Source organism: Microtus oregoni, unplaced genomic scaffold (genome assembly GCF_018167655.1).
Source record: "Microtus oregoni isolate MIOR12 unplaced genomic scaffold, Mior012 000001F_ref0000356, whole genome shotgun sequence".
Classification (NCBI taxonomy): domain Eukaryota; kingdom Metazoa; phylum Chordata; class Mammalia; order Rodentia; family Cricetidae; genus Microtus; species Microtus oregoni.
In genome coordinates, this window is record NW_024543060.1 from 9,078,386 (window position 1) to 9,097,972 (window position 19,587).

General features: G+C 47.6%; 1 protein-coding gene across 1 annotated transcript; it reads left to right on the top strand.

Annotated features, from left to right (window-relative positions):
* The first annotated feature begins 1,549 nt into the window (after window positions 1–1,549).
* Window positions 1,550–15,732, top strand: LOC121464411 (tumor necrosis factor receptor superfamily member 10B-like). The gene is made up of 8 exons (XM_041677364.1): window positions 1,550–1,792; window positions 4,262–4,358; window positions 6,262–6,372; window positions 8,066–8,174; window positions 9,070–9,269; window positions 9,771–9,862; window positions 12,882–12,957; window positions 14,628–15,732. The coding sequence occupies exons 1-8, from the start codon at window positions 1,757–1,759 to the stop codon at window positions 14,663–14,665; spliced, it is 759 nt and encodes a 252-aa protein (XP_041533298.1). The 5' UTR covers window positions 1,550–1,756; the 3' UTR covers window positions 14,666–15,732.
* The last annotated feature ends 3,855 nt before the right edge of the window (window positions 15,733–19,587 follow it).

Below are 19,587 nucleotides of genomic sequence, written 5' to 3' on the forward strand. Positions count from 1 at the left end.
AGTGTCTCCCAACAGTACTGGGAGCTGCTTCTTGTAAAGCTAACATTATTTGAGCCAATCAAGGAGAAGCTGAGTGATTTGAGAGAAGTCAGATTTTCTTTATTTTTCCAGACAGTGTTTCTCTATTATGTAGCTCTGGCTGTCCTGGAACTCGCTATGTAGAATGGGCTGGCCTCAGAGTCACAGAGACCCACTTGGCTCTGCCTCCCAAGTGCTGGGATTGAAGAGTATACCACCACACTGAGCTCCAAAAGTTACAGATTCTTAATAAACTAAATACTTTATTTGGGGACCAGAAACCTTACTGAATCATCTCAGGCTTTAGGCAACACACTTCCTTGAGACACATTCATCATTCCCCCCCCCTCCCCAAACAAATTTTGTTTGGGGTTGTGGCTTAAGAAGCGAGCTGAAACAGATGTGAAGAAGTTTGATCAGTGATGTCCTGTGCTGGAGATCTGAAGGCCTGCGGCAGATGGAAACTCTAACTCTTGTTATCTTTGTTGTTGTTGTTGTCGTTGTTGTTTTTCAAGACAGGGTATGAATACATAGCTCTGGCTGTCCTGGAACTCACTGTGTAGACCAGGATAGCCTCAAACTCACAGAGATTTACCTGCCTCTGCCTGAGTACTGGGATTAAAGACATCACTATGCCTGATATATGCAGTATTCAATATATGTTTGATATATTCAATATATATTGAAATTGTCAAAATGCACAAATTAAGTTTCAATACACTGATGTAAACAGATGAGGCCATTCAGTGTGTTGTGTGTGTGTCTGTGTGTGTGTGGTTTTGAGACAGGGTTTCTCTGTGTAGTCCTGGCTGTCTTCGAACTGACTCTGTAGACCAAGCTGACCTCAGACTCAAGAGGTCTACCTGCCTTTGCTTGTGCTGGCATTGAAGTGCATCACCAGGGCCCAGCAACAGCATCCAGTCTATTATTTCCTGTTCTGGGTTCTCTGATATAGCTTGAAAGCATAGGAACTATATATATATAACAAATGCAAGAAGAGGAGGAAGAGGCCTGACCATAGTAGCCACCTTCTGAGTCAGCTCCTCCAGGGGCAGAGGCTGGAACTCAAATGTCTTCTAACTGAGCAGTTGGACATGGAGGGCGCAGGCAGGTGTTCCTACCACCAGCTCTATGTTGTCCAGTTTGAGCAGCTCGTCTGCAGGCAGCAAGGGGCAGGTGGCCAGTGAACTCGGGCTTTCCTTGGTGGTACAAATAGTGTTCTAAACGGTATAGAAGAACAGATTTATCTTCTGTTACTAGGGTGACAGTCATAGTATTAGGCAGAGTATGAAGGGGCAGGCAAACTATTGAGTATTATGAGGTTTTATAATCGTGGACATATCCATGACTTGAAAACTACAATGAAAATACCATGATACTTTAAAAAACAAAAAAAGGGTGGTGACTCATAGCTGTGCTCCTGGGCTTCAGGAAAGGAATCGGATGATATTTAGCTCCTCCCACAAAAACTTCTATAAAGTTTTCCACTAACCGAGGAGCTCGAGCAGACAGTTCCCGCCAAGTAGGATGCTGTAGGACGGGAATTCAGAGAACTTTTCTGAACTGAGGAAACAGCTCTTCGTGGATTTTGAGAAGCCGCGGGATCCGGAATCAGCGCAACCCTAACTCCAAGAAGTCTCCTTTACCCCGCGCTCCCTCAGCCTCTGCGGCCTGGGCAGGTCGCACCCCAGGTCCCAGGCCAATCCCGGGTCGCAGACCTCGGCCTAGGGTCCCAAAGATGCGCAAGTTACCAGCCGTCCTCGTCCTGCTACTGGTGAGTATCGCCCGGGGAGAGCGCCGCGCCCGCTGAGAGCGCCATGCCCGCTGAGAGCGCCATGCCGGGTCCCAGAGCAGGAAGCAGGGAGTTGCGCAAAGTGCCTGCCGCTGGAGCGCACGTGCCCTATGGGCGCGCGGGGTGGAGATCTGACATTTTTGGGGGACACCACTGTGGAGGAGGGAAAACTCGACGGTGAATGGTGGAAGGTCCGATGGTTGGGTGGCGGTATGGAACCCCAAGATGGGGTCAGGCAGGGTGTGGAAGAGGTGGGCGGAGGACTCTTGATTGGGGAGGATATGAGGAGGCTGCGCTCCACTGGGGGGAGGATGGTAAGTGAGGGAACCCAAAGGTGGAAGGCAGGATCTGACTTTAGGTGGGAGACTGGGCCAGGGCGGAGAGGAGAAAGACCAAGGTGGGCGGGGGTGGGGGGCGGCGCAGAGAGGTGGGAAGGAAGGAACCAGCCAACTCAGTGAAACAAACCAGAGCAGCATACCTGGAACTTGCTGGGGCAGGGGAAAAGAACCCGGTTACCCTGCAGAACCCACGGGGCAGAAAGAATTTAGAAACGGGCTGGAGGGTTGACCCTGCCTAGCTGCTGGAGCTGGCCTCTGACACCTCTCTTCTCAAGGCTAGGAGAGAAAAGTGCCTGATTTTGACTTTAGCTGGAAGAACGTGCGAGCTCATTTACAGTGTGACACTATTGTTTATTTGGCTCAGCAATTTATTGATTTAAAAGGAGTAAAAGGGCCCGTAGGGCAAGAATCTGGACTTTTGCTGTCTGCTAGCACGAGATTACTGAGGGGGAATTCCATTTCCTTGGAGTCCACCGATTCTAATTTCTAATAGTCAGAGAGTCACACAAGTGTCTCTTTAGACATACACACATTTATATTCATTTTTGCCAGGCTGGTTACAGTGCTCCACCTTCTGTTTTAATACTTCACTGTTGAGGTGGAACATGCCTATGTTTGAAAAAAGAATAAAAGTAGGAACCAAGGTTAGGACATGTTCGGTTAGTGCCAGGGAGCCCTGCGTAAGAACCATGTCTTCCGTACTCTCTTGGCTTTCAGCTACTTTTGGTACTACTTTTTTAGCTACTTGAAAAAAAGGAAGGAAGGAAGGAAGGAAGGAAGGAGAAGAGAAGCAGAGCAATGGTTGCCAGCATGGAAAGGTGGATGGAGGAGCAAGCGGTTTGCTATTTTAATGGGTTCCGACTTTCAGTTTTGGAAGATGAAAAGAATTCGGGATTTGTTTACATGACATTGTGAATGCTGGCCTAGATGTAGATGTAAGTATACGTAAATGCATTTTTTAAAAACTCTGTGTGAGCAGAAAAAAATAACGACATCTTGAATTTTGCAGGAAAATGGATGGAGCTAGAAAACATTATTTTGAGTTTGGTAACCCAGACACAGAAAGACAATTATCACATGTACTCACTCATAGGTGGTTTTTAAACATAAAGCAAAGAAAACCAGCCTACAAACCACAATCCCAGAGAACTTAGACAACAATGAGCACCCTAAGAGAGACTTAACATAGATCTAATCTACATGGGAAGTAGAAAAAGACAAGATCTCCTGAGTAAATTGGGAGCATGGGGATCCTGGGGGAGGGTTGAAGGGGAAGGGCAGAAACAGGGAGGGGAGCAGAGAAAATTGCAGAGCTCAATAAAAATCAATTTTAAAAAGCCTCAGTGTGTGTGCACATTCAATGAGTTTGTGTGAGGGCAGCCTCCCGTGTCAGCCCTTACCTACCTCTTTGAGGCAGGATCTCTCTTGTTCTCCATTGAGTATGCTGCTTGCTGTCCCATGAGCTTCTAGGGGTTCTCCATCTCCTCCTCCCATCTAGAGCCAGGAACCCTGGGATTTCAGATGTGTGCAATTGTTGCTTGGCTTTATATGAGTTTTGGGAATCTGAGTCCAGGTCCTCATGTTTGTGTGGCAAGTGTATTATCCGCTGAACCATCTCCTCGGTTCTTAACTGCATTTTAAAAACCTCCCCCCCCCCCCCCCGTGTGTGTGTGTGTGTGTGTGTGTGTGTGAGAGAGAGAGAGAGAGAGAGAGAGAGAGAGAGAGGGAGAGGGAGAGAGAGAGAGAGAGAAGAGTCACTCATATGATTAAGTAGTTACATGGGAAACAAGACAGTATATTAGAGGATGTGTGTCATTTCTAGTTGACAAAATGTAATTTTTAAAAGCTTTCCTCTAATTTTCTACTATACGGATACAAACTTAACTCGTTTCAACAGGAATGAATAAAAAAGAGAAGAGGAGTTCAAGTTTCTAGGACTTGGGCAGCTGCAAGGAGCAAAGAGGAATAGGAACACAAAAGTACTGGACAGTTTAGAAGGGAGGGAGGTCTGAGATCCATGTCGTTTTAGAAGCTGGAGGGAAGGGAATGTGAGATGGCCCCTTGTTGGTGAGGCCCACAGCCAGTAAAGGCAGTTCCTTCTTTGTTTCTACAGAGCATCTTCTGCGGAGTGCTAGCCAAGTCAGTCCGTCATCACCCAGCTGACCTCCAGAATGTGCAGCAGAGCCCATCAGAAGGAAAATGCCAACCAGGTGCATTCTAGATTGATTGCTAGTCTTTGGCCATGACCCCTCCCCTCCACAGCTCCATATTCTTTCAGTCTTCTGGTCTTTTCAGTTCCGATTTCTTTTATGCCATAGATATTGATATTTTCTAAATCCAAGGTCATGAAGATTTATCTTCATGTTTTTATGAGTTTGGTAATTTCTATGCTTCTATTTATGTGTTTATATGCAGTATCAGGTAAGGGTGAAGTTTCCCTATGGTATTGGGCTATCCAGTTCCTTTCTCTTTTCTTTCTTTTATTTCATAATTTTTTAAAAATATTTATTTATTTACTTATTATGTATACAAAATTTTGTCTGTATGCCTGAGGGCCAGATGAGGGCGCCAGACATCTTTACAGATGGTTGTGAGCCACCATGTGGTTGCTGGGAATTGAACTCAGGACCTTTGGAAGAGCAGGCAATACTCTTAACCACTGAGCCATCTCTCCAGCCCCTTTCTCTTATTTCTTTTTTCATTTCTTTTTCTTTTTCTTTTCTTTTTTTTTTTTTTTTTGTTTTTTGAGACAGGGTTTCTCTGTGGCTTTGGAGCCTGTCCTAGAACTAGCTCTGTAGACCAGGCTGGTCTCAAACTCACAGAGATCCGCCTGCCTCTGCCTCCTGAGTGCTGGGATTAAAGGCGTGTGCCACCATCGCCCGGCTTTCCTTTCCTTTTTCTTCTAGATCTAACCCAGGGCCTCACTGATGCCAGATGAGCACATTACCATAAATCTGGAGCCCCAGCTCTGCTACTCAGTTACTGTCCACTTATTGCACTGTGTGATTTCTGGGGATGCTACAGTCATGGAACCGTACAAACCAGCTGTGTTCGCATTCTCTTCACACATCTTAACTTTCCTTGGAACCTTAGGTGGCTCCCAGCCTGGTCCTATACCGGAATTATCAAGGTCGGAGTCTGAGTTCTGGAAGTCCTGGCAAGGCAGGCTCTACCATCATCCTCAGTAATTTTGCCAATCAACAGAGTCATTGAATGATACTGGAAGTTAGAAGAATGGAAATTTTTCCATTGTGGCCATAGTGGAAACAGACAGAGGATCTATGTGACCCCCCACCCATCTTTGCCATGAAGTCTAGGATTAAGTTTTATGTTACTTTATTTTCCTAATTTTTAATGATTTGTTTATTTTTATGTACATTGGTATTTTTGCCTGAATGTATCTCTATGCAAGGGTGCCAAATCCCCTGGAACTGGAGTTACACACAGCTGTGAGCTGCCATGTAGGTGCTGGGAATTGAACCTGGCTCCTCTGGAAGAGCAACCAGTGCTCTTAACCACTGAGCCATCTCTCCAACTACCAGAATTATTGACCCATTCCTGTTTTGGCCCCATTAAGTCCGGCAAGGTGGTCTGACAAGTTGCAAATCTCTTTCCTTACAAGTTTCTGTCTCTACCCAGCCATGGGTTTCATCCTTCTTCTTTCCCCAGTACAAGATTTTCAGTTTGTTGGACCGCGGTGTCTCAATAGTTGTATAGTCTAGGGTAGAGGTCACAAGTGTCTCTTTAGAATGGCCCCATTCATTACAACCTTGCAGGCTCTGGCTGCTCCCTATGCCCGAGAGCACCACTGCAGAGATAAGCTTCCTAAAGAAGCTGCCAAGCTGCCTCCAGGCCTTGGACCTTGCCCGGGCAGCACAATAGAGCCAACCTGTTGGGCAGGTGCAGGTAAGAGAGCCCTGAAACTGTGAACATCTGTCTTGTGGCAGCATAGGCAGGGCAGGGTGGGCAGAGAAAATGCTCTGTAGACATGCCCACAGTCAAATTTCTCAATTGCGACCCCCGCTTCCCAGGTCTGTCTAACTAGGACACAGGTCTTCCCTGCAGCTCCGGAAGTCCTGAAGTTCCCTTCACCATCTTTCTTTCCCTCCTCAGGGTCCTACCTGTCAGAAGAGGATGGTTGTGTGCCCTGCATGGAAGGTATAGAGTATACCAGCCACGCCAACAGTCTGCCTTCGTGCATAAAGTGCAGCATCTGTCTGGCAGGTACAGAACAAAGGGGCTCTTTCCCACAAGTGTGGTCTGGGGAGGTGGGACTCACAACTGCTGTGGACTCAGAAATCTCAATTCCAGCCCAATTTGCTCTTTATCCCACCCTGTTCTCCACCTGTCCATAATTCAATGGGACAAAAATTAAAAACAAAAAAACCAAAAACCCTGGAGAATTAATTTGTGCGGTGTTTTAGGAATCGTTGGGACCATCAGTGGAGAATAAGGTGGAAATTAATCTGCCACTGTGGAGAGCAGGGCCTGGTACCCCCAGATGCATTATGGGGCAGTTGCCACTGCCGCACCACTCACTACATATAACTTGGCGAACAGAATCGCCCTGGTGCCGGCTGTGCCAGGACTTGTCCTGAGGAGTGGCGGGGCTCCACAGGGCACACGATGTTAGAAATGGACCTTGAAGGATAGATACAGGGTTTTAAGTGGACCAGGGAGATCTCAGCCAGAGTTCCAGCGCTGAAGAGGAAAGAGCCCTGCATATTTTGAATAGGGCATTAATTCCATTCTGGGTCCAGCATGAGTCTCTTCAACTCTGCAGTGGGTTTGCTACCCAGTAGAAAATCTTGAGATACCATGGTAGTCTCCTGCTTTGCATTTTCTAGAAGTTGACGGAAAAAGTGTGGGTCATGGGATGTAACACCCGCTTCAAAAGGAAAAGAGCCACTGAGAGTCTCCCCTCTGTCCCTGTGGTCAGTCTCCAGCTATGAGTGACGTGTTATGATGTATCCTTGCCCTAGGGATGCATTAGCTTTTTTCGTAATATTGGCTGCTTTCCAGTCCTCTGAGACCTGAGACCACTCCTTCTAGAACCTTCCACAGAAACTTCAAGGGGCTTTCTTCTTTCCTGCTGTGGGCCTGCTAAAGTGTGGAGGTCATAGGCTATTGTTTTAGTTTCTTTTCCTGTTTGCTGAGACAAAAGCTCTGTCAAAAGCCAAAGGAAGAGAGGGTTGAACTGGCTTGCAGTTCATCCATCCATCAGTGCAGTGAGGTCAAAGTGGGTAGGAGCTTGAAGCAGCTGCTCAACTCCCGTTTTCAGAATAATAGGTTTGTGTGCTCAGCTCACTTTCTCCTGTTTATATAGTTCAGGAACCTAGTCCAAGAATGGTAGCACTCAGTGTGTAGGAATCTTCCCACCTAATTAGTGTAACCAAGATAATATCTCCACAGACTTGCCCAGAGGCTGTCTCCCAGCTGATCCTAGATCTTATCAAATAACAAAGGAGATTAACCATCTTAGTCTGTAACAAAGAAAGGAATGGCTGAGTGGGGGCCTGCTGGGTTCCCAGCTGGCTCTAGACTAGGCTCTCTTGTTCTAGGTTCTGAGCTCTTGGTAGGTGTGAGCACTCAGTCCCTGCTTCTTCAATCTTCTCCTGTTTCCAGGAGCGTGAAGAGCGCCCTCTGTACATCCCTTGCTCCTGTCATCATGATCTAAATGAACTGAACATTCCTCCCAAATCCGATGCATGAGGTCATGAATGGTGTTCCTTTGGTTTAACTCTGGGTACTCAAATATGCTTCTGGGAGCCATTGTCTGCATGCCCTGGCTGTGGTGTAATAGGAACAGGTCCTCGTTATTACTTCCTACGTTCAGTGGAGCTGAAACAGAAGGAACTGTGTCAGAAGGAAGTGTTACCCTGATAACCAAGAAACTTCATCCCTCATACTCTTACAGATGAAGATGAAATAGCGAGATGCAACTCCACCCAGGACACCAAGTGTCAGTGCAAACCAGGCACGTTTAAAGATGAAAACTCTCCTGAGTTCTGCCAGAAGTGCTCCAAGTATGTCACTGGGCCCTGGAACTTTTACAATCCCAGGAAACCCCAGAAAACTCAACCTTCCTTGTATCCTTTCGTTTCCTTCCGACTCCATGGAGAACCCACGCTACAAGGTGTTAGGATTCCCACATTATAGCGGCCCCGTGCCCCCCTGACAGCGGTATCCCCAAACATTTGGGGTCTTCTGAGCCCACTGTGGTCTCTCCACATCCAACTGTAAATCTCTCCGTGTTCCTGTCCCCCACCACCAATCCCTTCAATTTTCCACCCGTTCTTTTCCCTTGGCCAGATAATTTGTCCCCTCTCCATAGAATACAGCAAGAGAGTGAGTAGCATACAGCCTGGCTTGTGTGTATTTACACCACCTCAGATTCTTGAGACCCCTAGGAAGAAGAAAGTGCTGCAAGCCCAAAAAACACATAATGAGGCTCTGTGTGTGTGGCCTCCTCCGGGGTTCTCAGAGGCACCTGACCCAACTCAGCTAACCTCGCCCCCAGGACCCAATCCCGTCAGTAACCCTTGTCTCAACTTCAGGAGTTTGAAGGAAAATAGTTCATTTACTCTTCCCTGACCACCTGGTACAAAGGTCTGCTTATTGAAGGCTGATAAAGGGACATGGCTCAGCGGTGACCACACAGGCCCTTTCCTAACTTAGGCCCTCCTGAGGCCCAGAGCCACTCAGCACACACCCTGCAGAAAAGGCAGAAAGGTTGCCACCATGCCTACAGAAAGTTCCCCCAAAGACTACACTGTGTGTGTCCGGATGTAGGGACAAATTTGGAGCCTGTCCTTCCTTTACTACCATCTCTGGGACACTGGGTAGAGTGAGTGCCTCCCCTTCACCACTTCTGACCAGCAGCTTTCTCACAGAATCTTATTTCTTCCTTGTTGTGCCCAGGTGCCCTGATGAAGAATCTGAAAAGACTTCCTGTACCCCGAAAACAAACCGAATGTGTGTCCCCAAAGACTCTCAACTCAACTTAGGCCTCATCATAGGGTTCGTAGTGGCGGGGCTGCTGCTGCTGCTTTTTCTTGCAGGTTTCTGGAAATCTGGGGCATGGGGGCGAACATTGCAGTTGGTGAAAAGAGCCTATCCAGGTGAGTGTTGGCTGTGGTGGGTCCCTTGGACACCAAATCTGAATCTCTCTAACCTGCTCTTCTCCTTCAGAATTGCCCTCCCTGTGTCCTGAACTCCATTGTCCTTGAAGCCTAGACCTCTCTTTTGCTCCTGCAATTGATATACCATCTCCCACTTCCCCCAAACCACAAAAGCCCGGAATCTTACCAGTCCATCTCACTGATGGTTCCCTTGCTCTTTTAACCAAGTCTGAGAGAGTAGACATCAACTCCTCAACTGAGGATAAAGGTCAGGACAGGAGAGAGCCAGGGACAGCTCTGGTTCCTGCAGAACCAGAGATTGTGTGTGTGTGTTCCTTCAGTTTCTCCCCAGCTGCCTCCTTGGGTAGCCCCAAGCAAGAATGACCCCTCCCTCCCGATCCAGTATTGGAGCATCTTGCTCACTCTGCTCAGATAAAAAAAAAGGGGGGGGGGCTGATGAGTCCCCTGCCCACTGGCTATGGCAACCTCCTTCTCTTCTAGGCCGTGAACAGCACTCTGAAAATTCTGTGCCTCTCACGGAACTGCGGACATCCAACCCGGAAAATGACTCTCCTGCAGTGAAGGCCTCAGAGGTTGTAGCTCTGCTGAGAAGCAGAGTTTTTTTTTTTAATTTTCATTTACAATTTTATGCATATGAGTGTTTTATCTACATGCATGTCTGTGTGTCACATGCATGCCTGGTGATCATGGAGGCCAAAAGAGGACATTGAATCCTCTGGAACTGGAGTTTACAGCCAGTTGAGTTGTGGGAATCAAACCCAGGTCCTCTGGAAGAGCTGCCAGGGCTCTTAGCCACTGAGCCATCTCCCCAGCCCTGAGAAACAGGGTGTTTGAGGGGCTGCACAGCTCAAGGAGAAGGGTACATCTCCACCTGTCCTGGGTTGCTGTCCTGGCTCACTAAAGTGATTGAAGCTCCAAGTCCCCTTTCACGCAAGAGGCTATTTTGAGCTTCCTCAGGCCTCAGACCATGTTGCAACTCTGTCTGCTTCTGCTTGTGCGGTCAGGCGGGAGTGTGGCCACCTTGGCGTGGTAGTAAGAGCACAAAGTTCCAGCAGCCGATCATGGCTGTGTGAGCCTAAGGTGGCCGCACTGAGATGGGTGGGACCCTGCACAGGGCCTTGGGTGTGGGCTCCTGAGTGGCCTCTTTGCCTTCTCAAAGCCATTTCCACACACTTGGGTCCCTCAGGAGGATCTGCAGTTCAGGGAGATGGTCACGCTGAGCCCCTAAGCAGCAGAGAATGGCCGTCCACTCTTTTTGAGCATATATTGGACAGACAATGGCTGGGATAGGAGTCCCTGGAGACAGTGCTGGTTTGTTGACCACGTGACTGTTGTCATCAGATCCTCTGGTCCAGGGGATGGAGAGACAGGGCGACAATGGACAGGATGCACATGGCCAAAGTGTGGTGGCTGAGCCATTCTGTAAAATATGCTGAGTATCTGTGATATCCATGCTGTGTCCTCAGAGCCTGGGGCAACATGGACATGGAGCAGATACTGTGGCCAAGAGGGGCTGAGTTCTTGGATTTGATTTTTGTTTAACATTTTGGTGCCTCACACATGCTAAACTTCACGGCTGAGCTACACCCTCAGTGACTTTGCAAAAGCGTTTTATTGGGACAATAGATCCCTAAGTTGCCCAGGCTGGCCTCAGCTTTGCTTTTCTGTCTGAGCCTCCAGAGTAGTTTTAAGCATTTTCACATACGTTATCCTAATGATATTAAGAGCGTTGTAAGAAAAAAACATGCTTCCTATGTAAGTATTTTCTCTCATGTGGGTAATAGGTCTCTAGTTTCTTATATTACACATATATGCTCGTATGTGTTTACATGTATGTAGGCATTAGCATGTGGAGGCCAGAGGTCTTGGTCAAATGTTTTCCTCACTTCTCTTCTTCACCTCGCTATGTTCTGAGGCAGGATCTTTCCCTGGATCTGGAACTCACAAGCTGAAGTGGCAGGTCAGCAGGCCTCAGGGATTCCCTGGTCCTCACCTTCCATATGCTTGAATCATAAGTGCGGGCAGCCATGCACATCTACCCCCACAACACAAGCTTTTTAAATTTTATGTTATGTGTATGAGCGTTTTGCCCGAATATATGTATGTGCACCCTGTGTGTTTTCAGAGCTTAAGGGGTCATAAGAGGGTGTCAAATCCTCTGGAACTCTCTGGCTGGGCTTCATGGCATATTAGGCATCGGGACTCAGGCCTCATATTTCTGCGGCAAGCACTTTACTGACTGAGCCATCTCCGCAGCCCCCATGTTCCTATTTTTATCCTTCAGTTTGTTCTAATATTTCATTTTGAACTGTTAAAATCAGCAGATACATTTGCTTCCCGTTACTCATAGGCTCCCCAAACCCTTCCCCCAAAGTAAGATGAGCCTCTGATTTCTGATCGCCTGTGACTACCAGTTGTTATGACTACCTTGTTATGCCCAGCTTACAACCGGGTCTTTGTTTCAGGAGTCTGTGTAGGACTAACTTGTTATGCTCATGTTCTGCCCCTGTAAACCCAGCTATTTTGTCTGCCAAATCCCCATTTGGAAACCCCCTACTCTGATTTTTGTAAAGCTTTGTCTCCCTCACATCCAGTGCTGAGCTCTCAAACTCAGTATTAGGGTGAGGGAGCCTGTGTACACAAATAAAAAAGCTTATTTTAATTAGGTCAGTGATCTTTCTCCTCCCATGTTTGGGATTAATAGTATTCTTTGGTTCCAAGATGGTTTTGTTTGTTTGTTTGTTTCATGGCAGGGTTTCTCTAGCTTTGGAGCCTGTCCTGGAACTAGCGGTTATGGACCAGGCTGGCCTCGAATTCACAGAGATCTGCCTGCCTCTGCCTCCCCAGTGCTGGGATTAAAGGCATGTTTCACCACTGCCCAGCTCCAAGTTGTTTTTTAAAAAGCCAAACTTAGGGACTGGAGAGCTAGCTCAGCAGTTAAAAGTGTTTGCCGCTCTTCAGAGGACCTGGGTTCAGTCCCCACCACCTGCACTGTGTGGCTCACAACTGCCTATAATTCTATTTCCAGAGGACCTAACATCTTCTTCTGGCCTCCGCAGCGCCCTCTCTCATACACATGACAGACATCCACATAGACCCACATAAACATAAATTTAAAAAACCTCTTAAATGGTCAAATTTAATATTCAGTTGTACCAAATACCCTGCCAGCCCCCATGCTATTAATGTTTTCATTTCCATACTTAGACAGTTGATGTATGTGTTAATATTATTGACTAAAACACCTGTAAGGCCTTGATACAAACCTGACCTTGGATTTTGCAAAGCTCTCTTTATAGTCTCCAACTGAGCTTTTTAAAGAAGCCTGGGGCAGAGATGTTGGCCCGAAGGGAATCCCCAGAGGATGGGGGACTACTCGGTCTTGACTAGGCTTATATGGTTGTCCACTTGTCACAGAACATTTAAGGTGAGCATTTATGCCGCACTAGGCCACCAACATCAAGCACCTTCAAGCAACAGAGACAGGAAGCTTATCTTAGAGGGGCAGTCTTGTAAGTCTGGGAATCAGGATCAGGCCTGGGCCCCAGGTCTCCTGACTCTGACCAGGGTGCCTCTGCTGTATGTTTACAGGAATCCGAGGAAGCTCCGGATTCTCCAACAGAAGCTGAGTCTCTAGTTCCGGCAAATGGAATCGACCCAATTGACGGTGAGTGTTTTCTATGAGGCAACAATAGCACAGCAGCCCAGGGAATAGGATAAGTATTCCAACTGTCATTCCCATGGCAGTGCTCTGCCGAGATAACTAATGATGGGCGCAAACCCTAAACTGTTGCCACTGGACTTAGGGGCCATTAATCCCCCTCTCCTCCCTTCTGTCTCCACTGGGACCAGTACCTCATATGGTATTGTTAGAATCTGTTTGTCCTTCTGCTGTCCCATCATCCCTCCCTTCTCTCTTGTAGTCACAACCTCTGCCCCCACTAGGTCCTCCAGAATGGTGCACTGGCCTGTGTTAATACCCATGGTCCTTAGAGTAGAAGCTCTCGGCAGGACCAGACTTGGTTTGATGAGCTTTACTACAAATCACAAACCTGACTTCAGAGACATCATGCAAAACTAATGGAAGCCATCTCATGAATCATGTTTCAGATATCAACTACACGAGTTGATGAATTTTCTATGTATTGAGTCGAATCAAATGGTACTTGTTTCCTTTCATATTTCGTTAGTTAGCTAGTAAGTAAGCTAGTTTTCCATGGGCTCTGGGAACAGAACTTAGGTCCTCTGCACGAGCAGTATGAACCTTCAACCAGTGGGCTCACTCGGCCCCCACACTCAGCACTGTAATGCGTGAGACCGAAGCCAGGGTTTGAGTATACTGGGTAAATACTCTACTCTTCCAGATAAGCTACACCTCTAAGCCTCCTGTCATTGGTTAAATAACGCTGTTAGAATATGTCCTTGTGACTCCTGGAGCTAGTGGAACTCCTGTTCCTGCTCCTTCTGTTTTTCAGGATGGAGGGTGACACATGGCATACATACTTCAGTTACATCATCCCAGCCCCAGAAGGGAGTTTCCAGTACTCAGCTACAGGTTCGAGTTTTCAGTCATCCTTTCCAACCATCTAGTAGCAATGATGCAGCAGTGAGGGAGGCCAGCTTGCACGGAAAGGTCCTCCGCCTCTCTGCTCTGTTCTTTCTGCTGAGGCAGACAGGGTTGCCCTCTACCCCATTCACCATGAATACAGCCTAAACAACCTCCATTCCAGGAGATGCTATGCACCCACTCCACTGTGTCCCTCTGTGACTCATGCCACATGGTACTACCCTTCACACACACACATGCATGCACACACGTGCACACCCACACCTCTATGCACCTTTGCCACTGGGCATTTTGGCAAGGGATTCCTTCTTTTAAGGTATACTTAAAAAAAAACTTTAAAAAATTCACTTTGTATATATGGGTGTTTTGCCTGCATGTATGTGTGGGCACTGCTTACATGCGTAGTACCTCGAAGAGGCAGAAGATGTGTCAGATTTCCTGAAACCATAGCTGCAGATGGTTGTGAGCCATCATGTGGGTATTGGGAATCAAAACCAAGTCCTCTGGTACAGCAGTCAGTACTCTTAACAGCTGAGCCATTCCTCAAGCACCCAGCTTCTTGGTTGGCTTTGGGTGTGGTAAGGCTACAACAGCATTCATGTATTGGCAAGAGAGCCTATTAGGCCCTACCCTTGGGCTTCTAGATCTGATTTAGGATCCTCCACCGTCTATAAGGGGCTTGCAGTTTACCTGTTCCCCATGTTTTCTGACATCCATCCCTGAAGCTAATCTTCCATTTCTGTTGGACCCTTGTGCCCATTATCTTCTAGGACAGCCTGCTGCGTCAGATGGACCTCACAGACAATGAGATTCAAGTGATCAGGGCTAAAACCCAGGCACCAGGAGAAGCTTTGCATCAAATTCTGCTGAAGAGGCTCACGCAGATAGGTCAGAGTGCTTCCATCAACAATCTCTGGATGCCTTGAAAGCTGTGGAAGAGAGGAATGCCCTGGACACAATCAAAGACAACGTAGTGAAATCTGGAAAGTTCATTTATCAAAAAGCTACAGCGGAGCCAGGCAAGATGACACTCCAGCACTGAGGAGACAGAGGCAGGAGAATCTCTATGAGTTCAAGTGGTCTATATGGTGAACTCAGAACAGCCAGGATGGAGTGGAAACCTGTCTGAAAAGAACAAGAAGATGTATCAGGCCTAATGTTACTGGGATTAATTTTATTTTAATTTAATTTAATTTTATTTTTCTGTATTTATTATATCATATAATATCATATCATACTGGAAGCTAGACCCAGAACCGCATGAACAGGAGGCAAGCATCTGAACACTAAAATGCATCTCCAGCATCCTGGCTGCCTTGGCTCCTCTCTTGAACTTCTAACTCCCAGGCGTCCAGATTTCTCGCTTCCTCAAGTTGAGTTTGCTGGTTTGGACACATAGGGAACATAAAAAGCATTATCTGGGGTGTCCCATTCTTCACCCCCTTTTCTGCCACTTTCTGGGGAATAAGTAGCATCCTGGCTCCAAGTGCCTCTGGGATCCCCGAGAAGCAACTTTTGTTTGGTCTCATGGCCTGGATTCTCTTTAGTGTGGGTTCCAGTCCTTCTTTACATATACTTAATCTGTCTAGGTGTGTATAACTGGATCTTTTAAACTTTACAACATTATACTTCTGTTTGTTTTTGTCTTATCATTCTGGGTACCAGACAACTATATAGGTATATATAAATACTTACATGTTTACAGGTAGGTGTCACCAAGTGCAGAGACTTGGGAACTGTATCCACACTGATGGAAATGGCTGGTCCATGATCTTGATTAGATTGAGAGGTGCTGGGCCAGGGAGATGACTCAGCAGATAAAGGTGCTTGCCACTGAGCCTGATGACCTAAGTTCTATCCCAGGAACCACATGATGGAAGGCGAGAACAGACACATACACTCACACAGGAACGCACACACACACGCACATACACACACACACACACACACACACCATACATGCACGCACACACACACGCACATACACACACACATACACACACGCACACATGCACACACACACGCCCACACACATACACTCACATAGGAACGCACACACTCACGCGCACGTACACACACACACACACACACGCACGGATGCACACACACATGCACATACACATACATACACACACACGCACACACACACTAAATAAAGAAATAAACAAACAAACGTAATTTTTGAAATCCAAATGGAGAGGTGCCTAGGAGATTGTAGTGCCCACAATGGGTTTGTTTGTAAGGGCATTTCCAGAGGGTTGACATGTAGAAGGGCAACTGAGATAGAAGGGCTTCCCATAGATTGAGTAGCACCATTCCACAGGCTAGGAGCATGAACGGAATGAAAGGGAGGAGAAGGTAGCCGGCCAGTGTTCGCAAGCTCCATTCTTCACAATTTGTCGCTGCTGCCACCATCACCAGTGGACACCCTTCTCCAGCCTCTTTGACCTTTCCACGTGGACTCGGCGACACTCCAAGGAGTCTCGGACTGTCAACCTTGGTTTGGGAGATCTTGGACTGAAAAGCTACATGATTCTGTGGTCCTAGGCAGGCAAGCCAATTTCACGAGTGCCCTTTTAGTATGCTATACTGTTGGTTCTTATTTGGATTTCCCCATCTACGGCCAGGGTGAGGAGATGGGAAATAGGTTAGGCTAGAGGTGCCAATCAGCTCGTCTGCATTTAAGGTTAGTGAATCTGAGTCCTTCCTGGGATCAAGAAAAACGGGAGCAGAGACTTGACCTCAGGGATGGTATGTATGAATGTGAAATACTGGTAACTTATGAATTCTCAGTTCTAGTGAATCTAGCCCTGGGGCACATTGGAGCACAGAAACCCATCATTGAGGACCACTGTACAATGATAAACACTGAAATGCCAGTTCTTTGGGTTTTGGTTTTGAGTCTGGGTCTTGGCTATGAATCCCAGACTGCCTTCCTTCACAACTGCCCTGCCTCAGCCTCCTCGGAGCTGGAATTACAAATGGATATGTTCATCACCATATCCATAAGTCACTATTTTTAAAACACTGTGATAGGGATCTCTGGAGAACTGGCACATTCCGATTTTTGTCCTGTATGGATTCCTATTCTGTTTTTAAAAACTAACTTGTTTTTGAGACAGAGTCTAAATCTGTATGTAGGCTTAGCTGACCTTGAACTCACTGTGTACACCAGGATGGCCCTCAACTCAGAGGTCTGCCCACAGCTGCCTTCCATGTTCTGGGATCAAACAGGTATGCCACCATACCTGGCCCTCATCTATTTTTGTTATTTTAATATTGTTTTTATTTTTATTTATTTTATGAGTGTTTTCCTGCATATATGTGCATGATATGCGTGCCTGGTGCCCGCATAGCTCAGATGGAGGCATCTGATCACCTTGAACTGGAGTTACAGACGGTTTTGACCACACTATGTAGGTGCTTGGAATCAAGCCCAGGTCTTCTGCAAGAGCGAGTGATACAAACCGCTGAACACCCCCTCCTTAGTTCCTCATTATTTCAGCCCTCCTTCTGGCAAAACCTCCTCCAGCCGACTCAGGTCACACAGCAGGACAGCGCCTGGGGGTGGCTGTTCCCAGGCATGCTGTAGTGTCTTGTTGCTGTGGCTTCAGGAGAGAGACCCCCACTTCTGAGTAGTCTCTGCATCGGTGTTCTTATGCTGACATTGTACATCAGGGCTAGCTGGGCTCTATAACCAGCCCCAGCCCCAACAGTAGGTGTGTGTGCCACCCTCATATCTGATGCCCGTTCTTTGTCTCCTTTGGCAATGTGTTGGTAACAAAGCAAAACAAGGCATGCCATTAGGTACAAAATACTCATGTATTATGAATTCATGACCAAATTAAATATGAAACCTTATATAAAAAGGTGTGGGTTTGTTTGCTCCCCCATCCTCTAACACAGTCCTGAGTGACATAGTCCAGGGGAGCATGTTCTTGTGTCACTGACCCCTGCTGCAGGGGCTTTCATGTCACAGGCTTGTCCTGCACTGAAGTGTCTCCTGCTTCTGTCTCCCTGGAATCCAGAGCACCCATGGACTAAGGGGCTTTGCATGTCCTCTTGTCTGCTCATTCACAGACCCCCTGGGTGGTTCTACTAGGCAGTAGGGCTTACCTGACACTGGCTCTGACAGATGTGTGCGGTGGGGGTGGGTCCCTGAGGGGTAAACTGGCCTGGGTGGGGCATGGTCTTCCTTGACCTTCCTCCAACTCCATAAATCCTCCCTTTCTCCCACCGGCCTGTCCATCCTCCTCACCAGTGATGCTCAATTGAGAGACCCGATTCCCCTTGCTCTTTAGGACTGGACTCTACTTCTTCCTTAGATCCCTGGAGATGCATCCCTCTCTCTGTCCTCAAAGGAAGGGGTGAGAGGCAGGCTGACATGCCCTTTCATACTAGAAGTCATTTAGAATTCAGCTGCAGGAGGGCACACTAGCCAGCAGAGGGCAGCATACAACACACTTCCCCAGCCAGCCATTCTGGAGGCCTTGATCACAAGGCAGCTGCAGTCTTGGTGGGTCCAGGTTCAGACTATGGAGCTCAGTACTCGGTGAGACTGGGTACTGCCTATTCCTTCTGACAAGGCAAGATCAGAACTCTAGGTCCCGGTACCAAACAATTATAGGGTTGCATTTGTTTCTGGGTTTGCTTTAATCCCAGACCTAATCAACCTATCCAGGTCCCTGTACCTCCACCTCAAGTCTAAAATATGGTCAAAGGAGCTGAAGTATGGATTATAATTATGAAATGGAAAGGGTCAACTGAGGCCCAGTGTTTGTCCCATGGGGGCTTCAAGCCACTGTGTACATCCTCCAGTCACCCAGATTCCTCCCTGGACTGACATCGTTTCCTTCCCGCTCAGCTATCCCATTCTCTCCTTCCCTTTATCCTCAGCCAGTACCAGGTCGTGCTGTGTGGCCTGCTCCCCAGTGTGTCCTTTTCTGACACTTAACCCCTGCCGAAGGCCTCCCACCCCACCCATCCCATCCCCGCAAGCACAAGCTCCCATCCATTCTGTGAAGTCACCCTTGGAAGAGAAGGCTAGCCTGCATCAAGATGGAAAATGTCCAAAGCCACTTAAGCCTGGAAGCTAAAACCTTCCCTGAAACCCTGCAACCATCAGCCTTGGGCAACAGCATTCTCAGATATGGAGGGGATGCGAGTCTTCTCCCTAAATGCACTGGAGTAGCTGGGACCATTGTCCCTTTGTATCCACATTATTGTAAAGGCCTCCGTTCAGCTTTAGGAAAATGCATATACCCTACAGGGTCTCTTTTTGGAACTTCATTCTTTGGGGCAGGGCGGGGGGGGGGGGGAATACAAAGGATAGAGTGGTCTTGGTGGTGATTTCCTTTTGAGTTTGGTTGTCATTTGTTGGGCTGCTTTTGCCCCGCCCCATAAAAAAGCAGCGCTACCCAGAGATGGGGGAAGAGGCCTAAAGGATCATGGGATTGCTGAGCAAAGCGCCCACCCTTCCCCTTTCTCCTTTCACGTTCAAAATGTGAGGAGTGCAGGAGGGGCGAGGTAGAGGACTCTCATAGGACTAAGAGGTATCGCCCTCAAACCTGAAGCCTAAATCAACGCTGCCACCTGCCGCTAGATGTGCATAGCCTGTAGCCCCTAAAAGATGCTAGCAGGGTGAACTTTACACCATTCTCCCCCGCCCCCAGCAGCCATAACTCATGACATGGGCTCTGCAGACTTCTTTCCTACCCTGACTTCTCAAGC